At 41.9% G+C, this 27,879-nt stretch overlaps 1 protein-coding gene across 2 annotated transcripts in view; it reads left to right on the forward strand.

The window, feature by feature from the left end:
* ache (acetylcholinesterase) overlaps window positions 1-27,879 on the forward strand; it is a 50,399-nt gene that overhangs the window by 18,283 nt on the left and 4,237 nt on the right. For both annotated transcript variants that reach the window (XM_038731739.1, XM_038731740.1), the window contains exons 2-8: window positions 10,706-11,237; window positions 11,625-11,848; window positions 11,938-12,198; window positions 13,613-13,835; window positions 14,292-14,537; window positions 18,455-18,647; window positions 22,214-22,392. In XM_038731739.1, coding sequence (XP_038587667.1) covers window positions 10,805-11,237; window positions 11,625-11,848; window positions 11,938-12,198; window positions 13,613-13,835; window positions 14,292-14,537; window positions 18,455-18,647; window positions 22,214-22,392 — 1,759 coding nt within the window. In that variant the 5' untranslated portion in view covers window positions 10,706-10,804. The remainder of the gene's footprint in view (window positions 1-10,705; window positions 11,238-11,624; window positions 11,849-11,937; window positions 12,199-13,612; window positions 13,836-14,291; window positions 14,538-18,454; window positions 18,648-22,213; window positions 22,393-27,879) is intronic.

Raw genomic sequence — 27,879 nt, forward strand, 5'->3', positions numbered from 1 at the left:
TCACCGGATTTCACTATTAACCACGCTTTAAAACATCACGGTTAATTAATCATAAAGGCTCTGCAGCGAGTGTTTCTGTTGTACAGAACGAAACTGTGGCAACTTGCATAAAACGGAAACAAAGTTACAGGAGCGATGCACCAAGTCTGACCAGGGCGTTACTGAAGATGACGGATCACCTGTTCAAAAACTTGCCTTAAAAGGTTCCTGCCAAAGGAGTAAATAATTACATTAAACTTGATGCAGCACCTGCGGGATCACCACCTAGCTTTGCACGCCCAAGTAAAGGTAGGCCTAATACATTATATTAAATAACGTAGCAAGTTGGTAGGGAATTAAATATAATAATAATATCCCTTACAATCGATGCCGTAGCGGTGAGAGTCAAGCTTTCAGTGCAACGTAAACAAATAAAGCAGATGTAACCTTTCAGACCCACCGCAACGACAGCTCCGCTGCGCTATGAGGCCCATTATTTTCAATGGCTTGGTTTGTTGCTGCGTCGAACAACGTGCACTGCACAGTGAGCTCGTGCGCACGCCACGGTCAAAGTAGTTGAAATTTAAAGAGGTGGTGTTGTGCTTTTTGGCTTTTCCCCTCTCCTTTATTGAGTTATATCTCTTTTTTTGTGCATGTAACAGTTTTGCAAAGTGAAAAGGCCCAAAGTCCAGCCCAAAGGGAGTTCCCATCTCCCACATAAAGCTCTGCTCTGAACCGCTTGAAAACAGCTTGTTTGTAGTCCAGCCCTTCACTTCCTTTACTTGTGACGTCACAAAGGAAACGCGTCATAAAGCTTGTCAAGCGGCTAGCGGGGTCAGGCACGCCCTCAGACCAAGCTAGTCTGAGCGGAGGCCCTTTGGCTCGACTCGCCTTTGTTTGGTTTTCCATTGTAGAAATGTTGTACCTGTACCTGCTTCCAGGTACTTTTTTTCGTATCACCTCACCTCCGTCGAGGTTCCAAGCGAGCTGAGGGATACTAAAATATAACGTGAAAACAGACAGACTGTTGATTGGTCAGAGAGAATATTCACTATTCACTGCATCATCATAGCTGCACCAGACAGAGGCCAGCAACAGAAAGTTTTATATTTTACAGTTTTCGTATGGAATTTCATCACTAAATCCACTTCTGAGAAGTTTTGAGGTGAGAAATCAGCTGTGTAGATTTAGAATATTGACAGTTTTACGAGAAGTGATGGCGGAACAAAAATGTGCTTGAATATTTTTGGAGTTGAGGAGCTCCACGAATGGCTGCAGGGAAAGCCTGCTGTGACCCGCAGGAGGAGCGTGTGAGGCCGGCCAGCCGCCCGCTCACAGAGCCCTCTGCTCCCGTCATCACACAGACCGCTGCAGCAACAACGGCAGAGGAAAACACAGCTGGAAGGTTTTCATACCGCTTATCTGTCTTTACGTTCTGACGAATATTGAAACGTTTTAACTTAAAAAAAGAGAAAGCTGTGTGGATCGCTGGTGTGTGTTCAATTCAATTTCAATTCAATTTTATTTATATAGCGCCAAATCACAACAACAGTTATCTTACAGCGCTTTTCATAAAAGAGCAGGTCTAGACCGTACTCTGTGATGCTATTTACAGAAGCCCAACAGTTCCCACCAAGAGCAAGCACTAGGCGACAGAGGCAAGGAAAAACTTCCTTTTAAGAGGCAGAAACCTCGAGCAGAACCATGGCTCAGGGTGGGCGGCCATCTGCCTCGACCGGTTGGAAGTGAAGGGGAGAGAGAGAGAGAGAGAAAGAGGGCCAGAGAAGAACAGAGAGAAAAAGAAAAAAGAGAGGGATGGAAGGAGAGAGAGGGGAGAGAGGCAGCCTACACAATATACACACACAGAGGTAAAGACAGTAAAGGAGATGTTGCTATAGACTAAATGACTAAATGAAAAATGGTACAGATATTTATAGTAGTGTTAATGATAATAATCGTAATGTTAATGATTATAATAACAATAATAACAATAAGACTAGTAACAATAGTCGTTGTAGCAGAGGGTGTCGAGCAGGAACACGGGGGCAGCAGGTGACCCGCAACCACAGATCCAGACTCCACAGCTCCAGAGCCAGAAAACCTGCAGGAAGTGATAGGAGGAGAGAGAAGAGGGACGAGAAAGCACAAGACTACCGGAAAGGGGAGAAGTTGTGTTAGTAACATGCAATAATGGGATGAGGTTGCAAACAGAGGGAGAGAAAATAGAGGAGAGAGGAGCTCAGTGCATCATGGGAAATACCCCGGCAGTCTAGGCCTATAGCAGCATAACTAAGGGATGGTTCAGAACTCACCTGAGCCAACCCTAACTATAAGATTTATCAAAGAGGAAAGTCTTAAGCCTACTCTTAAATGTGGAGGTGGTGTGTGCCTCCTGAACCCAAACTAGAACCTGGTTCCACAGGAGAGGAGCTTGATAGCTGAACGCTCTGGCTCCTAGTCTACTTTTGGAGACTCTAGGAACCACAAGTAACCCTGCATTCTGGGAGCGCAGTGCTCTGGTGGGGTAGTATGGTACTATGAGAAATTTGCTTAATGTGAGACTTAAACGACATGTCCTGATCAAAGATAACTCCAAGATTCCTCACAGTGGTGCTGGAGGCCAGGGCGATGCCATCAAGGGAAACTATATCTTTAGATAATGCGTCACGGAGGTGCTTAGGCCCCAGAACAATAAGTTCAGTTTTATCTGAGTTTAACATTAGAAAATTACAGGTCATCCAGGTTTTAACATCCTGAAGGCACATTTTAAGTTTAGCTAACTGATGAGTTTCATCTGGTTTGAGCGATAGATATAACTGAGTATCATCTGCATAACAATGAAACTTTATGGAATATTTCCTGATAGTATTGCCTAAGGGAAGCATATATAAAGTGAATAGGATTGGTCCGAGGACAGATCCTTGTGGAACTCCATGACTAACTTTGGCGTGCATGGAGGACTCATCGTTAACATGTACAAAATGAAATCGATCTGATAAATAAGACTTAAACCAACTTAGAGCGGTTCCTTTAATGCTAATGAAATGTTTCAGTCTATGTGTGTGTCGCATTGAACATTATGTCGCGGCAGTTGTGTGTGGCGTCGCTATGACGACAAGCTACGTACTATCTCTGGGTACTATCTGCAATGGAAAACGGAGCAGGGTAGAGTCGAGTCTATCGATTTGCGCTATGGTAGCATATTTCCGCAAGGCAGCATAGATCGTCAGAACACCGGCAACAGTTCAATGTTTAGTCCTAATGGTAAGATGTGGAACAATGATGTTGTGTGGTTGTGGACTTGTGAGTAACTTATACCAACTGCTAGGTTACAGTCTCAGTCTGAAGCGGTTTTGATTTGTATCACACTACCTTGTTTCTTACGACCCGCCCTTCTCTGCTTCTGATTGGCTAGTAGTCCTTACCTGGGAACTGCGCATGTGCAACTCCCAACAAAGATTTTGTACAAGTAAGATGCATCACTCTGTAGCTCAAGAGCATACAACACATACAGTGAAAAGAGGAGCTGCAGCAATATGCAGTATGAGAAAAATATGGTGTTTTATGATAATGAAACCATGTAAACCTGTTCTGGTACAACCCCTAATTAAGATTTTGAACCTGAAAATGAGCATAATACTACCTCTTTAACGCTGAGCAGTTTCCACGCAGTTCAAATTGCTTCTTTTCTGAAAGGGCCTTTATGGAAGACAGAACGTAGTCCTCTTAAGACCTTGAGTCACTGAACATTTATGTTACATCCTTCTGTCTGTGTTGAGATTATGTTGCCAGGTGTAAAATGCTAACATAACATCAGGATCTTATAGACTTTCAGGGCTATAGGCTACCAATTAATTGCATTTCAGTTAACACTGCACTCAATTTCTTTCTCTCATTTCCACTTAACCATGTATGGATGAGAGTTGATGACAGTAACAGTACAGTTTATTCCCCTCCTTTTATAACAATTTCCCCTGGTGGATAGAAGTTAATATTCCTCTTATATTAATAATACTTACATATTATAGAAATATAATTGTTAATGTAATTAAATACTAAAATTTCTCTGACAATAATCGTACCAACAAAATCTGTGATCATTGCATCCTTAGTCTGCAGAACATGGGCTCTTCCTCATTTGACAGACTTAAAATGCATTTGTCAATACAATGGTGTCTGGATGGCACAATATACCAGGACTTTAACGCATTAAATAACTCTTGAAACAGCTAGGTATTTCTTCTGGTAAAAAGTGAAAAAAGGCGCAGGTTGTTTTTAACACTAGTTTTCTTTTTTAAACACAGTACATTGTGATGAGGTAATGTATTTATTTGTAGCTATGATGTAAGATTAATAAATGTAATATGATGGTGCCACAAAGTAAACTTTATTTTAGGTTACATGGAAGCCTACTACAACAGATTCCGTTGCTAGGTATTTGTATAGGATAACAACATTCTCTGGTAAAGTTATGTCTTCATAATAATAAGCCAGCAGCAAGGTACAGTTCAGTAGCAAGGCCAACATAAAATGTTTTATTATAAGACAGTATTACGGTAATGTAGTTAGGCCTGTCACAATAACTTCTTTAGTTGGATGATATATTGTCCCAGCGATAATTGTATTCCATTCCATGGCATTCATTTGCATAAAGCATAGGGGTTGTTTCAGTTGCAGCATGGTAGATATAAGGTAGATAGAAAAATCTTTAGCCAAATAATCACAAACCTATGACAGGGGCATTGTATATTTGAAGTATGTTTTTTAAAAATATACAAAGGGAGGGAGAAGATCAAATGAACTATTTATATATACATATTTACAAGCATAGGAACATCCTAATCCAGAGATCTGAAGAGAAGCTCAAACCTGCCTGCCCCACAACCTATATTTCTCACCTTTTTTGTGATGGTCTGAATAGGTCATTAATTAGGTAAGATATGAATAAGATAAGATATACCTTTCATTAGTCCCCATTAGGGGAATATCAGGTTGGCACAGCCAGGGGCGGACTTGCACAAGAATTTGACTCGACCCCAGGCCACCTTGTTCACACAAACCACCAAACTGCTAATTTTTGTGGACTAACCTTTTTATATACAGTCTATGGGACAAACCCTATTTGTTGATGTAACAGGTACCAAACCAGATATAGTCTTTGCCATGTTCATCTACTGACTTTAAAGTAGCCTATGTGAACACTGAGTTTTCAAGACGAATATTGGACTAATGTTATACTACTGAGGCACAGTCCAGAGAAACTGATGTTAAAGGTTCAGTGTGTGTAAGTTTTAGTGCCATCTAGTGGTGAGAGTTGCCAATTGCAACCAAATAGTGCACTCCCTGCTCCCCCCTCCCTTTGCAAGCACGTAGGAGAAGCTACGGTGGCCGACACGCTCTGTCGGCTCTTGTGATAAATAATGCGTGTGGTCGTCCATTTGTCCTTATTTCACTTCTCTTCTTACTTCTAATGAACCAGAAGACAACTACTACTTTTACTACTACTTCTTCTTCTTCTTCTTTGTATGTAACAGGCTCTGTAGAGCTGTTTGTCCGTTTGGGCTACTGTAGAAACATGGCGGCACTGAAATGGCGGAAATGGCTCATTGTAAGGGAAGAAAAACATAACAGTTCATTCATTATGTATTATGTCATTTAAACCACTGAGAACATCATGTATTATAAATTGCATTTCTGTCAGAAGATCCTCCTAAATATTACACACTGGACCTTTAAGTCTCATTTGAAGCTGACTTAATACCAGTAGTAGTGTGGAAGCCTGTAGCTGTTTTTTTGTGTTGCTTTTTATGGAACTATGGAAAAAAAATCTTTTTACACATTTTTATTTGGTGGAGCAGTTTGGACTACAGAAGAGTGGAAAAACACTTAGTAGAACCCTTTTAATCACATAAGTAAAAATTACTAAAACTAAATATATAAATACATAATTAAATGCTTAAATATATAATTTTTGTCACCATAAATAAATCACACATTAAATTAGACTTTAAATATATAAATGCTTAAATGTATGTGGATTATGTATATGTATGTATGTATTTATTCACACATTTATCTTTAATCTTTTTTTTATATATACTTCTATAATTTATTCACAGTGTAACTTGCTGCAGGAAAATATCATATCTATCTACAACTCGTTACGTTACATTAAGCTGATATTCCACTGTGGTATTCTGTTAGACACAGTTCTTTAAGCCAACAGTGATTAAGAAAGGTATATATAAATAATCTGGTAAGCTATGAGCAGAGAGAATTCTGCTAGACCCGAGGTTGATTTTTGCATTGTAAAATGCTATATGCTTAAGCTAATAATGGTGACTAGCAAGTTATAGCAGTTATAACCCACCATCATCTTAGCTCACGCTTTGTGCATGTACAGAGAGACGAGAGTGCATCACTGTAAGGGTAAGGGGTCAGTTGGATTCATAACACAAGACAAAACAACCAAAATACAGCACAATATGTTAATATAATAATAATAAATAAAATATATAGATAAGATGCTTGCCTTTGGTGTGGGAGACCCGGGTTCAATTCCCACTGTGATACATCCACCATTGTGTCCCTGAGCAAGACATTTAAAGGTAAAAGCAGTAGGTTCAAGTTCAACCACCAATCGCAGGTGTGTGTACATAGGTAAATAAATAAATAAAAAAATGAATAAATAAATATTCAAATATGTCAATCTATAAATGAATAAATACACAAACAAATTTACATTTTATATATTTAATGCAGTATTTAATTTGATTTATTTATTGTTGACAATTAAGCATTATGTTACATAATAATTTAATTAAATATTTAAGCATTTTATCATTATATATTTATTAAGCATTAAATATATAGCCTAATTAGTTATGTATTTATATATTTAGTTTTGGCCCTTAAAACCCTCCATACGTTGCCTGAGTTACGTAACATGACTATGATTACGACTGTTTCATCAGACTACTTTGGAATCTATTGATTTGGTGTTTCTGTACGGCAATCGTCACTATTGAAAGTGAAAAGGGTCCGTGCGTAAAATATAATTCATCTGCAGTTGTTGACATTGTATTATAAAAAATGCCAGTTTCGGGGGTATTACATAATTTCATTGTCCTACTATATTTTTATAGCCATTGCTGCCTAAACGATGTTAGCACTGAGACAGCTCGCTTTAAAAGTAAAATGTCCACAAAACCCCCTTATCTAGCATTTTTTTTATCATCCAATGTGAACAGCTGCAGATGAATTATACTTCACGCACGAAAAGCATGGCTGAACTCACACAACTCTGGGGGGCCCAAAAAATTGACTCTTCGCTAAGCCCCACCTCTTTTGTTACTGTTTCAAAGTCTGACAAACTGTCGATGCTGCCACTATTACTGCACTCCCCAGAGAAATATTGTCAAATTTGTTGGAAAAAGTGATCTCATTTTTTTTTACATTAGAAGGTTGTCTTCAGGCTGTCAGACTGACTCAAACTGACTCAAACGGACATGAAAAAATGAAAGATAGAAGCTAAAGCCTACCAATCACACATTACAAGTGAACCACCGCATCCCCTGACGATTGAGACAAAAGACAACGATATTAAGGATCACCACTGTTCCTGTACAGCTGGATAGGCTCATTAAAAAGCAGAACAGTAGGGCGTTATTACATTAAATTCAGTAGGAAGATAGTCTAGCGTTAGCTAACTTCTGATTCTAACATTACATTAGGAACAATCCACAGCTGACATTTTTCTGGATTTATTTTAGGTTTTGGAAAGAGAATAAATCGTACTTCTCCTTTCACCCTCTCTGGGTAGTTAGTAACTATTACAAGTGCCCCAGGAACAGCGTTTGACCATATCCTGGAAAAATACAGCCAAAAAAAACTAGAAAAGGACTCTTTTTGCATTAGAGTGAATGGCGCGCAGCCATGAAAGCGTCGGACCTCGTCGTCCGAATTACTCCGTCTGAATTATTGTGCATTATGGACAGGTCACGAAGGAGTTAAACGTCACTTCATGTGTTCCCAAGGGGGGCGCTAAACAACACCCGCTTATTATATGTTGTGTACCAGTACATGATGAAGCCGGGACCACACTGTGGAAACGCCATGTAAATCAAATTCATTTTGTCACAGAGCGCTATGTGGCGCTATGACAATAAATAAATATTAGCATGCAGATGTGTTCATGTCAGTACTTTTATCGAATATGTAAAGTTTGGTAGAGTTCTGAGTATGTACGAAGATATAACAACTTCCCGTTTCAGGGTGAATCATCAATATACGCCGTGCCACGGACACGTCCTTCAACAAAAACTCACAGATAGCACAACTTTTCATCATCAATGCCTTTAGATTGCACATCCAAAATAAGATGTCGATCCAATCAATTCTATTGGAGGAGTTTGTTAAAGTAGCAACCCAGTAAAAGGCCGTAATAGGGCTGATATTGCAAACAGATGTTTTGCCACTCAGTCCAGCGTGTTCCGGAAGGGGAAGTGACATCAACACATACCCTCTATTGGAACTGAAGGAATCATTTTATTTCAACATTTTTTTTTCTGCAAAGTAATGTCAATTTTAGGGGCCTAAACTCACCAAACTTTGCACACATGTCAGAAAGGGTGAAAAAAAATTATTTTATAGTTTTAGCACATGTGCATGGCAAAATGGCTCACTAACACCCCTTACAGAGCAGCCCCCAGGACCGAATTGTATGAAATCTTTGTGGCTGATGTATCATGTCTAGACCTACAAAAAAGCCTCTGGGAGTGATGCCCTTAACCCAACAGCAAGTCAGCCATTCTGATTTTAATGGTCATTTTTGGTGATTTGCAGGTTACGTACTTTAACATACTCCTCCTAGAGGTTGAATCCAATCATCTTCAAATTTTCGCTGTGCAGTCTAAAGGCATTGACGATGAAAAGTTTTCGTCGATGATAACTTTAGTGTACATGCTCACATCTGTACCAAAATTTACATGTAGGATGACCTCTAAAGTGACCTCACACGTTTCATGCTCGGGCCTTAATAATCCTTACAGTTTCAATAGGGTCCTCGCATATTTCATGCTCGGGCCCTAAAAAGCCTGATCACCCATGTCTTATTGTGTGATATAATAGAACACTGTATCCTCCTGAGTTGTTCACCACAACAGCTCCTGAGCATCAACAGAAGCAATGTATGTGTTTGATTCTACTGTAGCACTGACACGATCATCTGTGCTGTAGAGCAGCAGGACTGCTGTTGTGTTGGTGTTGAATATTTAATAAGTCTTTTCTGGGAAGCCACAGCCCACCTACACATCTCTCTTCACTGTACTGTCCACTGATAACCTGCAGCAGGGTGTAGACAAAAGTCCTCCCATGTATTGATCTGTCAGCTTAAACCCAAGACATGAAGAATGGTGTTCAATACAGCGTTTAGATCTTCATTTTAGAAGTGATATAATTTAACAATATGTTGACAATGTGTTGGTGTAACAGTGTGTGTTACAATATTCCAGATTAATTAATCTGTGGAGAATTGTCTAATGTAATGAAACACTTATTTTTAATAAGTGACATTTAAAGGGTATTTTTCAACCTGGACGCTATTTTCCAATATTTTGTTGTCTATGTAACTAATGGGGACAGCATTTTCTGAAAGTGGTCAATTATTGAGCGAGCGCTGCTGTCAGCAGCAGCAAGACCGTCCTGCAACGTAAACCTTGTGGCAATTGCGACCAGCAAAGTACGTCCACTAAAGAGCTTGTTTTTGCCTCTGACAGGCTCAGTGTGTAGTATTTAGTATATATGTATAGTGTCCGACAACATTATGGAAAGGGTCCCTTTTTTTTTTAAAGAGTAAGATCCTTTTTTTTTAACCAGAAACAGTTGCTTTATTCATCTCACCTCACAAAAACAGTAAATTTACCTTGCAGAACACAGGAGCTGCTGGTCTACCTTGACGCACAATAACACTAACTAACTAACCGATCGAGACAGTAGTAAACCAGAGAGGTATATCTACCGGTTTCTTCAGTGGAGTCTGCAGCTCTTTAGATATCCAAAGTCTTGCATAGCCAAATCTGCCTCCACTAGCATCCTTTAGGTATTAGTAGTCTTAGTCATATTTTAGACAATGAAAACAATGGCATTATAAGTTAACCTTATTTGCTTAATTAACACCTTACCAGATTTCCTGCAGTGATTTATAGTGGTGCCTCCCCACCTCCCCTGATGTTTTTTAAATGATAATGATTATATATATTATATATAAATGAATGTTATAATAAGCTTCAGGGAAAACTAGCAGTGGCATTTGCTTCATCACACAGCAAAGGCCTCGTATAGAATGAGTGAGGAGATTGTTTAAACTACCTAGTTTCTATATTGACAATGTGTCGATGCGGAAGGACCTGTTTGATTTAGCCCAGCAGGTGCTGGATTCAGTCATTGATCACATGTACATAAGAAATACAGTATCCAAATCTAATTGACAAGATGTGGTTTGAATCTGGGGTTCAAGGCATGTGACCAATAATAATTTGGATTAGAGGTTAGGGTTAGGCCTGTCTGAACAGATCTTAAATCTACCTTGATGACACTTCCAGACTTCCTAGATCTTCTGTCCTCTCTTCTCTTTCCTCATCTGATTTCTCCCTCCCTCTTTTAGTCTGTTCTCCATCACTCTACTGTAATCATATTACTCTCTCTCTCTCTCTCTCTCTCTCTCTAGAGGTGAGGCGAAGCAGAGCAGACCCTGCCCTCACTGATTGGAGAGGGAATCACGACCACAGCTCCAGCCGCACAGAGGGTCTGTGTCTTTGCCTCCATCATGCAGGTTTCCGTCCTTCTCCTCCTTTCCCCAATCCTCCTCCTGTCTCTCCTCTTTCCCACCTGCTCCTCCCAGAGTGAGGCAGACCTCATCGTTCAGACACGTAGTGGTCCAGTCCGCGGGATCCATCTGCAACTGCCAGAACGAGGCTATGTCACCGCTTTTCTGGGTATCCCCTTTGCTGAACCACCGACCGGGAAGCTGCGTTTCCGTCGCGCTGAGCCCAAGAAGTCATGGACACAGGTGCGGGACGCAATCGCATACCCCAAGGCCTGCTATCAGTTTGTGGACACATCGTTCCCTGGCTTCCAGGGCAGCGAGATGTGGAACCCCAACAGAGAGATGAGTGAAGACTGCCTGTACCTCAATATCTGGGTACCCCCCTCACCCAAACCACATAATCTCACCGTCATGACATGGATCTACGGCGGAGGTACTTGGATTCAACTTCAGTAGTATAAATAGGTTACACGAGTCATTCTTGCAGTGAGGACACTGGGTCAGCAGTCATCAGTAATATGTAAGGTAAAGGAGTGGGCATGTACCAATAGGGCCGCACCTTCTGTTTTCAAAATTCATACAATATTCAGTGGATACGTGCCCCGGGCGTGCCTTGTTCTCCAGCAGGTGCATAAAAAAAGAGTGCCAATTTTGGCATCTGTTAAATATGTGTCCACTACGTTTGCTCCTCCACTTTTTGTGAGTAGACACTTTGACTTTGGAAGTCATTTGCACTTTATGCATTGAATTGATGTCTGCTTCTGTCTGTGGTGGGAGATTGGGAGAAATGGGTTAATACTGTACTTTTTAACATTTCCAGGGTTCTACAGTGGTTCTTCTTCTCTGGACGTGTATGATGGTCGTTACCTAGCTTATAGTGAGACCGTCATTGTGGTTTCCATGAACTACCGGATTGGTGCCTTCGGCTTCCTTGCTCTCCATGGCTCCTCAGAGGCTCCTGGCAATGTGGGACTGCTAGACCAGAGAATGGCGCTGCAGTGGGTACAAGACAACATCCATTTCTTTGGTGGAAACCCCAAACAGGTTATTTTCTCACTGTTTTTCTCTATCGTATTGTTTCTACGCTAAGAATCAAGCTTTTGATACTGATCTCTCTACTTGCTGGTAAACAGGTGACTATCTTTGGTGAGAGTGCTGGTGCCGCCTCAGTAGGATTCCACCTCTTGTCTCCAGACAGCCGGCCTACCTTCTCCAGGGCCATCCTCCAGAGCGGAGTCCCCAACTGTCCCTGGGCCTCGGTCACTCCTGCTGAGGCTCGCAGACGGGCCACGCTGTTGGGCAAACTGGTCGGCTGCAACGGGGGCAACGATACCGAGCTGGTGGACTGTCTGCGCGATAAATCTCCACAGGACCTCATCGACCAGGAGTGGCTGGTAATGCAGACTCTGTCAGTAAACAGTCAGTGAAGTTCAATTTATCCTCTTCTAGACGGACAGCTTCAGAAGGGAATGCAGTTGATGAGCTCCGCAAAGAATTTTCTGAGAATGTTTTTTAACAAGGTAGATTTATTTGTTACATTACAACAGGTTGTAAGGTGATATTGAGTTTGTAACTCCCTTCTGCTATGTAGCAGACAATATACAGTAATCTCGTGTATGTATATATAGTATCCTTTGGGCTCTGCAGGCACCTCACCTCACCAATATCACTGATGCTCGGGAGATGGGTAACAATGATCTTCTGAGCAGTTTGAATCACCCGCTGCAGAGCCCTCCGGTCCTGGGCTGTGCACATCCCATGCCAGTTTGTGATGTTTCCAGTCAGGATGCTTTCTGTTGCTCCTCTGTAAAAGCTGACAAGAACTTGACACGGGAATTTGGCCTTCTTAAGCTTCCTCAAGAAATACTGTAGTTTTTGAGCTTTCTTCACCAGTGTTCACCGGTTCAGCCACTCTCTTTCTCACTCCCATTAGGAGATTCATAGTGGTTTTTACATTTTTTCCCATCTAGATCCATGTAGATGGCAGTCAAAATCTAATTCAGATTTAATATATTTAGTAGTTTTGTGAAACTATGAAACTGTTAAATCAATGAGCGACATCGTTGCACTAAGTGACATGCTTTTTTCTCATTACCATCAACACACATTGAGTCAAAATAAACTACAGCACCAACTGTGGATTAATCCACCTTTGGAAATAGCCCCAATAAATTGAATCCTAATAACGTCTTCACTAGTAATGAAAGGGCTTGGGGCTGGGAGCTACAGACAGAGAGATGAGCAACAAATTGTTGGTTTGGGTCTTTTCATGAGAGATGTTGACCATAAGAAAAATATAGAATCACACTATCCTTGGACTTTCAGAAAAATTTCAAAATGTTTAGTTCAGGTAGAATTCCTTGTCAACTGATAAAGAAGTGGAGCAGCATGAAGAAACTTGCATTGAGGGTTTATGATGTGATATTAATTAAATCTTCTATCACGGTAAAAGTAATTTTCTATTGCAAATACAAAAACCTGACAAATCATGAAACTTATCAAATTGTTGCAAGAATTTAATTTGGATTTGAAACCTGATGGCAAAGTTTAATGAATGCCCAAACTTATCTGAGCAGATTTTTTCCCTAAATCTTTTGGATGCACCTGTATACGAGATAGGTGAATTGAAGTGCTGGTCTGAATGCAGTGGTCTTATTTACTAGGTTTCTTGCTCTAAGTTTAAGTTCACTTACACTGACTTTAAATTTCCCATTTTCAGTCATGTTACATTTGGTCTGTTTATTATCTCTTTCACAGCCACTCAGACAAAGTCATGTACATTTGAACTTGTCATCCTGTTCTGAGCAGGTCCTGCCGTGGTCAGCCCTCTTCCGGTTTTCATTTGTCCCTGTTGTGGATGGCGAGGTTCTGCCCGACACTCCCGAGGCCATGCTCAACTCAGGAAACTTTAAAGACACTCAGATCCTGCTCGGGGTCAACCAGGACGAGGGCTCCTACTTCCTGTTGTATGGAGCGCCAGGCTTCAGCAAGGACAATGAGAGCCTTATTTCCAGAGAGGACTTCTTGGAAGGTGAAGCTCCCTCAGCTGGAAAAAACTGATGGACGTCAAAAGAATACCGCATAATTCTGTTCCAGAAAACGCTTTGCTATAATGTGACTCTAAACTCAAGGTTTAGAGTATAATTGTGTGTGCAGTTATGACTTATACAATAAAATTTGTCTTGTGGGAAAAACATGGTTAGATGGTTAGATTTAAAAAGAAATAGGCTAGCATTTCATGAAACAATAAAGTCACTACAAACAGAAAGTGTAGCAATAGTTTTCTACTTTTTATGTAACTGCAGAAACTTGTTCTTCATGATCTTTCTTTTTTAACTGTGACTAATCAGAGAGAATTGTAGAAATCGGCTCATCAAAATAAACCAAAACAATTAAAGCCATGATTTACAGCTTCACAGGCACAGTTACACTGTACATCTTAAACAATTAACAATGCCCCTAAAACCTTTAAACTTCACTCTGCCAGGTGTCAAGATGAGTGTACCACATGCTAACGATATTGGCCTGGAGGCGGTGGTGCTACAGTATACTGACTGGATGGATGAGAATAACGGGATGAAGAACCGTGAAGCCTTGGATGACATCGTGGGTGACCACAACGTCATCTGCCCGCTGGCCCACTTTGCTCGCTCCTATGCCCAGAACAACGCCATCAAAGCTAACATGGGAGGAGCCAGTTCCGGGGTGATGACCAGTGGAGGAAACTCACAAGGTAAGAAATCTGAGTTGTAGTACACAGTTGTCACGAGTAGAGGGTGTAGTTTTCTGTACAGCTATAAACCTAGAAGCTACTTCTGGAACAATGTAAGTGTGCTGCAGTGTGCAGAAAAGCTGATACATCAGCTTATGTATCACCAACTACAGTTTGGCACTCTCGTTCTCACAAAACCAAACTTCATCTAGCAGACTTTTTACTATCTGAAACCTAAAACATTTGACTCCTGACACGTTGGGACACAATACATCTGGATTGATTGAAACCTCTGACATCACACAAGCCATTAGATGACCTTTCATCAAGCCCACAGTTTAACCATATTATATAAAGCATTCATTTAGAAGTTAAAGACAAATATTAACATTAACCAGAATATAATATATCGAGTGTGTGCCTAATGCTTGGTGTGTGCAATCAGCTAATTCTGTTTGTTTAGTGAATGTGGGGGAGCTCTGCATGGTTGCAACGTTGGATGCTGATAGTCGCTCTCATCCAGGAGTACCTGATTCACTATTTAGTATTTGTGGCACTTATTATCAAAAATACTCTCTCAGCTCAAAGTCATATTTAGGGCCCATGCACGAAACGTGGGAGGTCCCCATTTAAACTGAAGGGATTTTTGTTTTTCTTTCTCTAAACAGAAGGAATTATTTTTAGGGCCCGAGCATGAACCTTGCGAGGCCCCTATTGAAACTGAAGGGATTTTTGTTTTTCTTCGCCGTGACACCAGAAGTTGTTGTAACTTGACTGTACATGATCAAATCTGTACCAAATTTTACACGCTTCATAAGTCCCGCCCTGAACACATGTACAAGGCAACATTCACCGATAGTCACAGCACCCCCTACTGGCAACAGGAAGTGTATGAAATTTCTGTGGCACCACACATATTTATCATGTCCAGACGTACCAAAAAGCCTCTTGGAGCAATGCCCTAAACCCAAGAGGAAGTCGGCCATTTTGAATTTTATGTTAATTTTGGGATTTTTTACACACTCTTTACTACTTTAATGAACTCCTCCTAGAGAATTAGTCCGACCAACTTCAGTCTAAACCCATTGACGATTAAAAGTTGTACAAACGGTGAGTTTTTGTGGAACGGCGTGGCCGTGGCGTCCAAAATCGATGATTTGACATAAAACAGGAAGTTGTTGTAACTTCAGTCTACATGCTCACATCGGCACCAAACTTTACATGCTTGATAATAGTCACGCCCTGAACATATCTACATGCCAATATTCAGTTTTAGTCATAGCGCCAAGTGCTAAATAACGTCACAAAGGGGACACAGGAAGTGATGATTTGAACACCTTTGTGCAGCGTGCGAAGCGCTTGGCAAATTCACAGCCACGCTGGCAGAGCTCCAGAATCTACAACCCAGCCGCCTCACTTGACGTGCTACACGTGCGAGGGCCCGCCCAACGCTGCTTGCAGCTTTAATGAAAAATGTATTTCACTACGAGTGGCATGAGACTTCACTGAAGATACTGATAGATAATACAGTATGTTTGAACACTCTTTAAATGTGTGAGCTGTCACAGGATAAAATCCTCTCTGGATTGTAGGTTCATAGCCCAAACACACAGGCACACAAACACATGTGTAGACATGTGTGTGTGGCCCTGAGGGTGTTGTTGATCTAGATCATCAACCTTTTTAGGGTCAGCGCCCCCCTATCCATTATCTAGGTCCTTTACCGCCCCCATCAAATAAGATGTAGGCTAATTTCCCTGAATATTGTTGATGATTATTATTGTTGTTGTTACTGTTGTTATTAAAAATCACTGAATGACAAACAACACATTTATTACCTTCCCAGGGAACAGAAAAACCATGTGAAATGAAATTATATTTAATTAATGAGTGAATGTTCCCCCCAGAAACTGTGTGTGATTTGGGGACATTTTGTTGTTTTTAAATATGTATTCACCTCGGGTAAAGTACAGCTCATAGTCCCAAACAGAGCAAGGCTGCGGCTCACTTTAGAACATTTTTATATAGCAAAACTCCAACAGTTATTTTACCGCTGGGTCATAAACTGGCTGCGACTCACAGCATGACGTGGGTCCACTTGATTACTCTCACGGCAGTCAATGGTGTCACATCAGGTGCAGGACTCGAAGTTGCTTTCAGGGGTAAGTCTGACAGAGGAATATCCCTCTTGTAAATGTGTAACCACTGCGGTAACAAGGCTTTCACAGTGTATCACTCAAAGAAATGAACAATTTTAAGAGAAAGAAATTCTTTCACAGGAAATAGAAAGAAAGAGACATTTTCCAGAGTTTACGCAGTTAACGCCATGTGGGTGAAATTTTGTCCAGTTGCAGTCCCGTAAACTAGCAGGTTTTAATGTTGCAGACTCCAGTTATTTTGCAAGTAGTTGAAAGTTTAAACTACTATTGTTGTAAATCTTTAGCGGAAACTAGCCTTAAAACAAACACCTCCCAAGGTCACCCCAACACCATCCATCCATCCATCGACAACGGCTTATCCTGCGTACTGGGTCGCGGGGGGCTGGAGCCAATCCCAGCTGACATCGGGCGAAAGGCAGGGTACACCCTGGACAGGTCGCCAGTACCTCAACACCATCCTTTCCTAAATATTGCTTCCAGTGCCCCCGTTTGTCCTCTGAACACCCCCATTGAGAAATAACTGGAAAATCTGGATCTTCATCCCCCAGGACATTCAGCCTCTCCCCTTCTCTCCCTCTCCATAGTTTGCATGTTATCATGCCTCTCTTTCCCTCTGTCTTGAAGAGGAGGTGGTGTGGCTCAGATCCTACATAGGTGGTGCAATAACTATGAATGCAATAACTATCCAGATTTGCATGGGCGGCACGGTGTTTCAGTGGATAGCACTGTAGCTTCACATTAAGAAGGTTGCGGGTTCAAACCCCGGTCATCCCAGCCTTTCTGTGTGGAGTGTGCATGTTGTTAGGTTCTCCAGTCAGTGCTATTGACCAGAGACTGATAAACATCTGGAGTTACTCCCCACTGCGCCTATGTGGGATGCGTTAAATGCAGAGAATGAATTTTGCAACATGTATGTCACAATAAAGTATCTTCTAAATAAAATGTCCAAAAATTTGGAAAGGATCTGATGATTTTGAACAGTGCTAGCAGAGGTACTAAATGTGACACATCAAAACATGGAAATTCGACGACATTAAAAGGAAACTCAAAAGCTTTGCATTTTAACATTGCAACGGTCTTGATTGCACTGCCCAAATTTGAGTTTGATCTGATTACTTATCTAGTAGAAGTATGTTAAAGAACGAAGCCTGTAAATGGCCAAACAATCCAATTAAGATTATTTCAAAATGGCTGACGTCCTGTTGGGTTAAGTATACTGGTTCCGAGAGGCTTTTTTAAAGTCTAGAGATGATTACCGCTACCAACCAAATTTATGCATCTAGTTGTAATGTACGGTGGGGCTGCTTTGTTGAAATTTAGGGGGTGCTAATTGAGCCATATTTCCACACTCATGCCCCCAAACCATATCAGACAACAAAATACACCCCTTTATGATGTGTGTGCAAAGTTTTGTGAGGTTTCAAGCATCCTTAGCCTTTCAAAAAAACAGCTTCCTGTTTTATGGCAAATAATGTGTTGCCAAGGCAACATGTAATTGTAATGTAATTTCTTTTCTAATTTCTGTTGCCAGTAGATGGCACCATGACTGTGACTGGATATTGGCTTGTAAATGCCATTTGATGAATCCTGAAAAGCTTGGCAATTTATCCTCACAAAAGGATTTAGTGGGTACTATCGAGCCATTTTGCAGTTTTAATATAGTAAACACTAAGATATTTTAGTTGGAAAGTTCTTCAGGCTCTAAACTATTTTCAAATCTGCAGAGGGTGATGATGTCAGACCATTGACCATCATCCTTTTCTCCTCTTGCTCCTCAAGGAGGGGTCTTCGTCTACCTGTTTGACCACCGAGCATCCAACCTGGCCTGGCCAGAGTGGATGGGTGTGATCCATGGCTACGAGATCGAGTTTGTCTTTGGCCTGCCACTGGAGAAGAGACTTAACTACACCCGAGAGGAGGAGATGCTGAGCCGACGCATGATGAGATACTGGGCCAACTTTGCACGAACTGGGTGAGGCATCACAGACTGGAAATAATGAATCTGCTATGTACATAAGAACTATACTGAGCAGCAGTAGAGCTTCTATGATTGATTGATTAGCTGTCACCTCTTAAATTTTTTGATAATCGGTTTGAGCCATTTTTTTTTTTCTGATTCCAGCTTGTTAAATGTGAATATTTTCATGTTTATTTACTTCCCTGTGACAGTAAACTGAATCCATTTTGGGTTGTGGAAAAAAACAAAACAAAGGGACAGTCAGTTTGGGCTTTAGGAAACACGGATCAACATTTTTCACCATTTTCTCACTTTTTATAGACCAAACAATCGAAGACAGTGAAAATAATCATTAGTTGCAGACCTAAAATAGATTTCACCAGAGAGGACAGACCAGTTCATCTTGATTGGCTTCATTGGTTGCTTAGTTACAGAATAGATGAGGTGGCCAGCTACAGACAAGACCAGACGTTACACAGTCTGGCCTTCTGTTTTTTTGTGCACCTCTGCTCATAAACATACAAAATAACAGAACTTACTCAGGAATTGAATGCTAAGATCTCTGCAGTGCTACATTGATCACATGACACACCCACCATGATATAAATGCTGCCTAGAAAGTTACATGAACATATCTATCAAACTTATAGTAATGGTCAAACAACACTAAACAGCTGGTTAACATAATCTTATTAACTGTAAACAGTATGAATTAAAAGTTAGAACAACAATTTTTTTTATTTAACCTTTATTTAACCAGGAAGTCCCATTGAGATTCAGAATCTCTTTTAAAAGAGAGACCTGGTCAAGGTAGCAGCCAAATCACAACAAATGCATACATAATAAATACCAAGTTACATTTTCATGATAAAACAAGTACAAAATGTTAAAAAACAAGAACATGTCTCCATCACAACATTCTTTACAGTAGTTTTAAATTCATTAATGGACATAAGGGTTTCTAACTTTAGCTCTTTCTGTAGATTATTCCACCCCCAAGGTGCTGAATAAGAGAAAGCAGTTCTTCCCAATTCAGTTGCAACTCGTGGCAAGTTAAAAAGCAACCACTTTGAGGAGCGTAGCTGATAGGTACCAGAGCAGACAGAGAGGAGGTTACAGAGGTACAGTGGAAGTTTGCCAAGTATAGCTTTATAAATAAAGATATACCAGTGCTGTTGTCTTCAAATTTTAAGTTATTAATTTCCAAAGAAAACAATACAACAGCGCATTAGCATTTTTCCTCACAACTTACCCACAGCAAAGCAAAACGGCACTGAGGGGGCAGACGCAAAATAACTTCATAAGATAAAATTCATAAATGTTCAACAAAATCATTAAATGATAAATACACTTCAGAAATACAAATTAGAAATAAGAAAGTGCATTAACTCACAACAACACACATGTAAAGCAATCCAAGTTAAGGAGTCTCAAGGATTTTTTCCTTAGTCAAATCATCCACTTACTTCAGGGTATTTCCAGCCTGATGGGAATGCGATAGGACACTGACGTTGATTGAGGACACTGATTAATTGACTCAATATTTTGTACAGAAATTTATCATATCCAGATGATGTATCCTAATAACTTAAATAGTCCTCGGACTTTTCAGTTGGCGCCATATTTTGGTTTACAAATACCTGTGTTTCTCTTAGCCTCATCTGTAATTTGAGCCTGCCAAACTTAGCATGCTGACAGTAACATTTAGGGCAAGTACAGTCTCATAAAATCCGCTAGCATGACTGTACACTCTCAGGCTACATCCACACTACCATTTTACACTACGAGTTTTAAAATGAAAATGATCTCTGTCCACACGAGTGTTTTAGCTGCGGAATTGATCTCCGTCTATATTAAAATGGCTGAAAACACACATGTAGTAGCCATTCACGTACACTGGGCATGCTCGTGCCGATGTAAATCCCGATGTCTTTTCAGCAGTTGCAGAAGATCTGGTGATAGAAGAAAGTACTACTACAGATGAGAGCACGTGGTGGAACTGTTACTGAAAGTAACACAGGAGTATAAAGCAATTTGGTCGGTGGAAACAGACTGGGAGTCGTCGCAAAGTAAATACAGCAACATGCACAGTATATATAAGTGTTATTTGCACAGTACAAAATATTTTAATAAAAATACCAAAACTAAAACACTGTCAGTAGATTTGTGCATTTGTTTTGCATGACTTATAAGACACAATCAGGAAGCCAGATGTGAGTGTCGGCGTAATGGTTTTTAAAGTCCTCTGTATTTGCTATTTGTTTTAAAACAAAAAACAGGGTATGCAGCGCTTTCAAACTTCTCCGTTTGAGGTCTTCGGTTTCGTCGTTTTAGTCTGGATGGGAGGTGCAAGCGTAGCAAAAGGTCTGTGTTTAAAACAGAAACTTAGTAGTGTGGATGGGGTCTCAGTCTGCCCTGGGGGCACGGCTGGAGGTCCTTAAATACGTTAACAGGTAGATGTTAAAGAGACAAAGTGAACCTATGAGAATAAATCTCACCATTTTATTCAGTCAGAGAGATCCTGACAAATGACAGCTCATATTTTGTGAATTAAAAATTTAGATCAGATCCATTTAGCCAACACAATATACGCACAGAAATACTAGGACTAATAATAACAGTAGGAGCGGGTGTCGAGCAGGAACAGGAGGGCAGCAGGTGACACGAAGCAACAGATCCAGACCCCACAGCTCCTGATCCAGAAACACCTGCAGAAAGTGATAGAAGGAGAGAGGAGAGGGACGATATGATGATGTATTATTCATCATCATATCGTCCCTCTCCTCTTCTATCCTCCATTATGTCTGGACAGTCGTAGTGTCTCAGCAAGTGAGAAATGGCAACAGTTTAGCAGAACGCTGATTCCAGGCTTTTGATAAAATAGCCATATACTGATTTCTTTCCACTGGAGCACAGCAACCTTTTCAGAAGACTTTTCAAAACATACAAGACATTACATGTTGAGGCTCAGGCTGCCTACTTTTGGCTAGCCCATTGTCAAACTTAAAGCTAAAAGCATTTGTAGTTTCACTACCAATGAGTTTCTGAAAAGTTCTCAAATACATGTTTCTCCTTTCTGTACTGACATTTCTTATTACTTATTGGCCCTGCAGATCTATTCATTTTTATAAGCTCTATTGCAAGCTAGAGGGTACGTCGTGAAGTAAATTTGTAAACTATAGACAAATTTACTAGTGACCATTAAACAGGAAAGTGTCAACACTTTCCTGTTTAATGCCACAAAAATGTCCTTATTTAATTATCTAAATGTATTTGCATCGGTATTTGGAATATGTAAAAAGTATGTGTTTGCTCTGTGCCATGCTCTTTTTGTACATTTGTTGTGGTTCAGGTTTGCGGTGCTGGTGGCTAAATTACACAATAAGTGGCCAAGTTCTTGCCAGTACAGCCAAGCATCAGTTTGGCTGTAGGGCTGTTGATGTTAAACCATTGATTTAGCTAAACTAAAACTGGCAACTGTTTAAGTTCATTGTTTTCCCATCTAATGTATTTTCAATTGTAGTATCCCTCCTTATTCTAACTGTGTCTCTTTTATCCACCCATGTCCTCCTCCCTTTCAGAAATCCCAATGGGAACCATGACGGTCTGGTGGACACCAAGAGGCGTTGGCCTCTTTTCACTATCAGCGAACAGAAACATGTTGGACTCAACACTGATCCACTGAAGATCCACAAAGGTCTGAGGAACCAGATGTGTGCTTTCTGGAACCGCTTCCTGCCACGCCTCCTCAATATCACTGGTAAACACTACTTTTAAACAGTGCTTCTACTCAACACACGACATCTGTACTGAATACAGGTCTTCACCAGTCCTCCCAGTCAAAGGTTTGGGGTCACTTGGAAATTTATTTTAGAATTTTCAAATTGATCAGAAATACAGTGTAGACATTGTTGATGTTGTAAATGACTGATTTGTAATGGAATATATAAATAGGCGTACAAAGGCCCACAGCTTAAAAACTGTTGTGCTGATTAAAGAAGCAATAAAACTGGCCTTCTTTAGACTAGTTGAGTATCTGAGAATCAGCAGTTGTGGGTTCCATTACAGGCTCAAAATGGTGAGAGACAAAGAACTTTCTTCTGAAAGGCGTCAGTCTTGTTCTGAGAAATGAAGGCCATTTAATGCAAAAATTGCTTAGAAACTGAAGATCTCGTACAATGCAGTATACTAATCTCTTCACAGAACAGTACAAACTGCCTCTAACCAGAACAAAAAAGGGGAGTGAAAGGCACTAGTGCACAACTGAGCAAGAGAACAAATCCATTAGAAGGTCTAGTTTGAGAAACGGGTGCCTCACAGGTCCTCACAGTGGCAGTGTCAATAAATTGTACCCAGAAAAACAACAGTCAGTGCTCAGCATCAGCGGTGAAGAGGCGACTCCAGGATGCTGGCCTTCTAAATGCTCTATATTTGTATAGACCGGCCAATAAGAGATTTGGGCCCTCCGCTCTCACCTCGTCAGGCTGCTTTTTTCTCCCGCTATTTCCTGGTCCCCAAACGGGATGGGAGACTTCGTCCTGTTCTGGATCATAGGGGGCTCAACAAATACCTCCGCCCCCTGAGATGCAAGATGTTGACGGTCCCCAGGGTAAGGCAAGCAATCACAGCAGGAGACTGGTTGGGCTTCTGTAAATAGCATCATAGAGTACGGTCTAGACCTGCTCTTTTATGAAAAGCGCTGTGAGAGAACTGTTGTTGTGATTTGGCGCTATATAAATAAAATTTAATTGAATTGGTTTGCCACCACTGACCTCAAGGACTTCCTGATACCCATTTGGCAGGGGCACAGGCGTTTACTGAGGTTTGGCTTTCAGGGCCGGGTGTTCGTGTTTCAGGTTCTGCCTTTCTGCATTTCGTTGGCTCGTCAGACCTTCACCCACTGCATGGATGCTGTCATTGCACCCATGAGGCATGAGGCAGCGGGGGCTCAGGATCCACATTTACCTTGACGATTGGTTGATTTGTGTGGCCTCAAAGGAGCTTTGTCGCTGTCATGCAGCTCTGCTCCTGGAGCAAATTCGGGGCCTGGGCTTTCGTCAAAACGACGCCAGGGCTGGCACTTGCTCTTCTTGTCGTTTTGACGAAGGCCCAGGTGACAACATTTCTGGGCATGGTGCTGGATTCCAGGATGGCTACTCTAGTCCTGATCCTTGAGAGACATCTAGCCCTCAAAGCTTGCTTTTGCCAGTTCCAGCTGCAATCACAGGTCAACTGGGTGCTCTGCCTTCGCCTTATGGGCTTAATGGCCGTCATGGTGCAGATAGTTCCCCTTGCCTTCCTCTACATGAGACCTGTCCAAAGGTGCCTGCTGAGCCTGGGCCTTTGTCCACAGGGCTCCCACCAGGCCAGGGTCACAATCTCCCACAGGCTTTACCGAGCCCTTCGCTGGGACCCGGCCAATATACAGAAAGGAAGTGCAATGGGACCGGTGGTTTATCTCTAACTGGTCTTCACCGACGCGTCCCTGGCAGGCTGGAGCACCGTCCACAATGGCTGTGGGGTCAGTGGCTGCTGGAACAGCCCCTGGTTGACTCAGCATATCAATGTCTTGGAACTAAGAGCTGTGCACCTGGCACTTTGCCAGTTTCTGCCCAGACCGAGAGGTCATCGTCAGGACGGACAACACAGTAGCAGCGGCCAACATCAAAAGGCAAGGGGAGCTGGGCTCCCCTGTCCTCTGCAAGCTGGCAACCGAGTTGTGGCTGTGGGCACACCCCCGCTTCTGCTCTCTCAGAGTGGTGCACTTGCCAGGGCCTCTTAACTCACCAGCAGACATCATGTCGAGGGGGGACCCCACCCAGGGGAGTGGAGGCTCCACCCCCAGGGGGTGGAGGAGATATGGCACCGCTTCCAGGCCCTAGGCTTGCCAGAGCCTGTGGTGAGAACAATGTAAGAGGCGCTGGCCCCTTTCTCAAGAGCCGCCTACGCTTATCGCTGGGGGGTGTTGCGGGGGTGCCACATGGTGTCGACCTCAACAGGTGGATTCTTACTCAGCAAGGGCACAGGACATCCTGTCGTTCTTGCAGGTCCAGCTGGAGGCAGGGAAGTCAGGCGTAACCCTGCTGAACAAGCAGGACTGTTCCCTTATTTCCCAGTTTCTCAGAGGCTGGCGGTTCATAAGACCAGACCTTCAGTCCCTCTTTGGGATTTGGATGTGGTCCTCGGGGGGGAAATCCCCCTTTGAGCCCCTTGGGTCTGCTGATCTAAAGTGGCTCTCCCTCAAAACTGTGTTCCTCTTGGCTATAACCTCCACCAGGTGAGATTCACAGTCAGTGCTGCAGGTTCCTGCCTGATGGGTTGGGTGTAGTCCTTCGCCCCAATCCGGCTTTCCTGCCCAAGATTAAATTCCATCTGACCCAGCCAGTCGAGCTACGGTCACTTTTCTGTCCCGTGGAGGGACAGGTGGTCGAACCAACCCAGTCCATGTTGTGCCCGCTCAGAGCACTGGCTGAATATATCAGGTGCACTCGGGCCCTCAGAAAGAAAGTCTAGTTCTTCATTTGCTTTGAGGCACCAGGGTAGGCCTTTGTCAAAAAGGAGGCTGTCCCACTGGGTTGTGGACGCTATTAAGCAGGTGTATATGTTTTCGGGGTGCCTGTCCCGTCCGAGGTGCGGGCACACTCAACCCGTGGCATTGCTACCTCATGGGCCTTGTGGCAGGGGAGCCTCCCTTGCAGCTATATGTGCAGCAGCCACATGGTCGTCTCAGTCCACTTTCACTAGATACTACCGTCTGAATGTGGCAGCCAACCCCTCCTTTGGTGAGCGAGTGCTGGGCAAATCTCGTCAATGAATGACTAAAAGCCTCGGAGCTGTGTGGTCATTACACCGGTTTGTCGTCTCCGTGGTCAGCTTTGCGCCTTCAGGCTGACCTGAGTGGCCTCCATTCATTCCTTGTGACATTCTTGCACCTTGCGGACTCCCCAGCAGCCCCTCTGTCTCTCAGGCTTGGCATTTGTTTAAATAGTGTACATTTGTAAATAGTTTGTTGCTCGTTGCCTCACTACCCGGGTTTCGTTAGCACAGTCTCCGCATGGGGTGGGTTCTATATGTGAGAGTTTGTGTGTGTGTGTCTGTGTGCGTGTGGGTGAATTTGTCTATGAGTGTGTGTGTGTGTGTGTGTATGTGCATAATTCTGTTACAGAATGTAGTTGTTTGTGAGAGTGGGATGCCCCAACCACGCCGCACCGTCTCCAGCAACAGGCAGGCAAGAACCCCAGTAGCCAGTAGGGGTGGGAGAAAAAATTGACTCACAGACGCAACGCGAACATGGAAGACCCCGACCCGACCAACAAACAGCAAAAAACCGACCAACCAAATGCCAATAGACCCCCAACCCAGTAGCCAGTAGTCTGCCCTGAGACCGGCTCATATTACATAAGATCCAAACTCTTGAGTAGGGATGGGTATGGTTAAGATTTTAACATTATTGCTACTCTTACACTCTTACTCGTACTTTAATGGTATTCTTATCTGTTATTTTTGTGTTTTTTAAAGAGAAAAAATTAAACATTACATTTATGTATTTAACTGATGCTTTTATCCAAAGCGACTTACAATTGATATATATGTCAGAGGTCGCATAAGGGATTCGAAACCCGGTCTCTCACACCAAAGGCATGTTGTGACAGTTTGGCTACAGGTTATTTTGGGGTGCCAGTCAAGTTTCTCTCCTGACACATTAGATATTTTTGATTATATTTCAGAATAATATATTAACCCACCAAAGGACACACAAGGATACATACACAACATTATGGACCCTCCCGTTGAATTCAAGAAAATGAACAATAATGAAAAACCACAACTCGAGAATGATATGCAATCAAAGGCAAACGTGTTTTTTTTTTAAAAGTGTTCCACAAACAATAAACACAACTTAAATTTCCACTTAGCGTTCAGTTCAGTTCTATTCAGAAGCAGTTTAGTTCATTGCAATTCAAAAATAATTCAGTTCAATCCTTCAGAAGCAAGAAAGAAATACTGCCCATCAAATAATGAAAGGTTGCTCCGTTCCTCAAAGGTAATTGTTCATCCACATCAAAAAACACACACTGCTCAGAGATAGAAAGCAGAGGGGAAGGGGATGAAGTTTTTTCAGCACTTACGACCTGCCTGGCTGTAATGGATTCTGGACCGGTTTGCTGACGGCGGTTTTAGTATTGTGGGTGGCTGGTTGTTGGGAGGTTATTGCTGAGTTGGAGATGAAGAAGGTTTTGATGTACAGAAACACTGTAGTAGATGAACGCGGAAGGGATTAACGCCTTACTATACTAGATTTACTATCTAAACGTATTTCTCCGACGATCTTTTCTTTCCTCAGCTCTCCTCTTTCTTCCAACTGCTCCCTCTTTCTCCCAACTGCCCTCTCTCCCAGACACACACCAAACCTTTTAGCACTTCCTGCTTCCAAAACTGGGCGGATTCTGGCGCTGAACGAACAGGAAACCTCCTACAAAAGTGTATGCATGGCTCCCCCTGGTTGCGTGTCGAAGTGTCCTTGGGCAAGAAACTGAACCCCCGATTTGCCCCTGGCGGCTGTTGTATGTGTATGAATGTGTGTGAATGTTAGTTTCTGTTTGAGCACTTAGGCTCAGTGTATGAATGTGTGTGACTGGTGAATGCAGATGTAGTGTAAAAGCGCTTTGAGTGGTCGAAAAGACTAGAAAGGCGCTATACAAGTACGGAGCATTTACATTTATGGAGCAGCCTGAAATGTGTCTTATCCACTGTTCCATCACCACCCACAACCAATTAACAAAATAATTAACAATGCTTTATATACTGAAATGTACATAAATACAATAAATAAAATAAACAATTATTTAAGCTACAGCAAAAGAAACAGAAATGTGTTGAACAAATCACTATTATAGACTCTAATGTTGTGATAATGGAAATGTAAAAAAAATAAAATAAACACTTATTTACTGCGTGAATTTATGAACCACCCATAGCTAAACAATCAGCTGGCTAATGGTTACTTTTAATCATGAACCCATGTTCGCATAATTTAATTAACTCCATGTGTGGGCTGTAAGCTGCTAGCATACATACCTGCCTGCATATGATGCACTTTGGATAAATTGCTCGTGTTTCCACCCTTACAAGCCAATGTCTTGTTGCAGTTGAGGCAAGGAGCATTGTCATCATCGATGCTGCTTTAGTGTAACATTTACTTCTCTCCGCCATCGTCAATAATGCAGAGCATTAACCCGCAGTAGCC

The sequence above is a fragment of the Micropterus salmoides genome, unplaced genomic scaffold (assembly GCF_014851395.1).
Source record: "Micropterus salmoides isolate LMB-PRFRI ecotype aquatic unplaced genomic scaffold, ASM1485139v1 Ms_hic_scaffold_2, whole genome shotgun sequence".
Classification (NCBI taxonomy): Eukaryota; Metazoa; Chordata; class Actinopteri; order Centrarchiformes; family Centrarchidae; genus Micropterus; species Micropterus salmoides.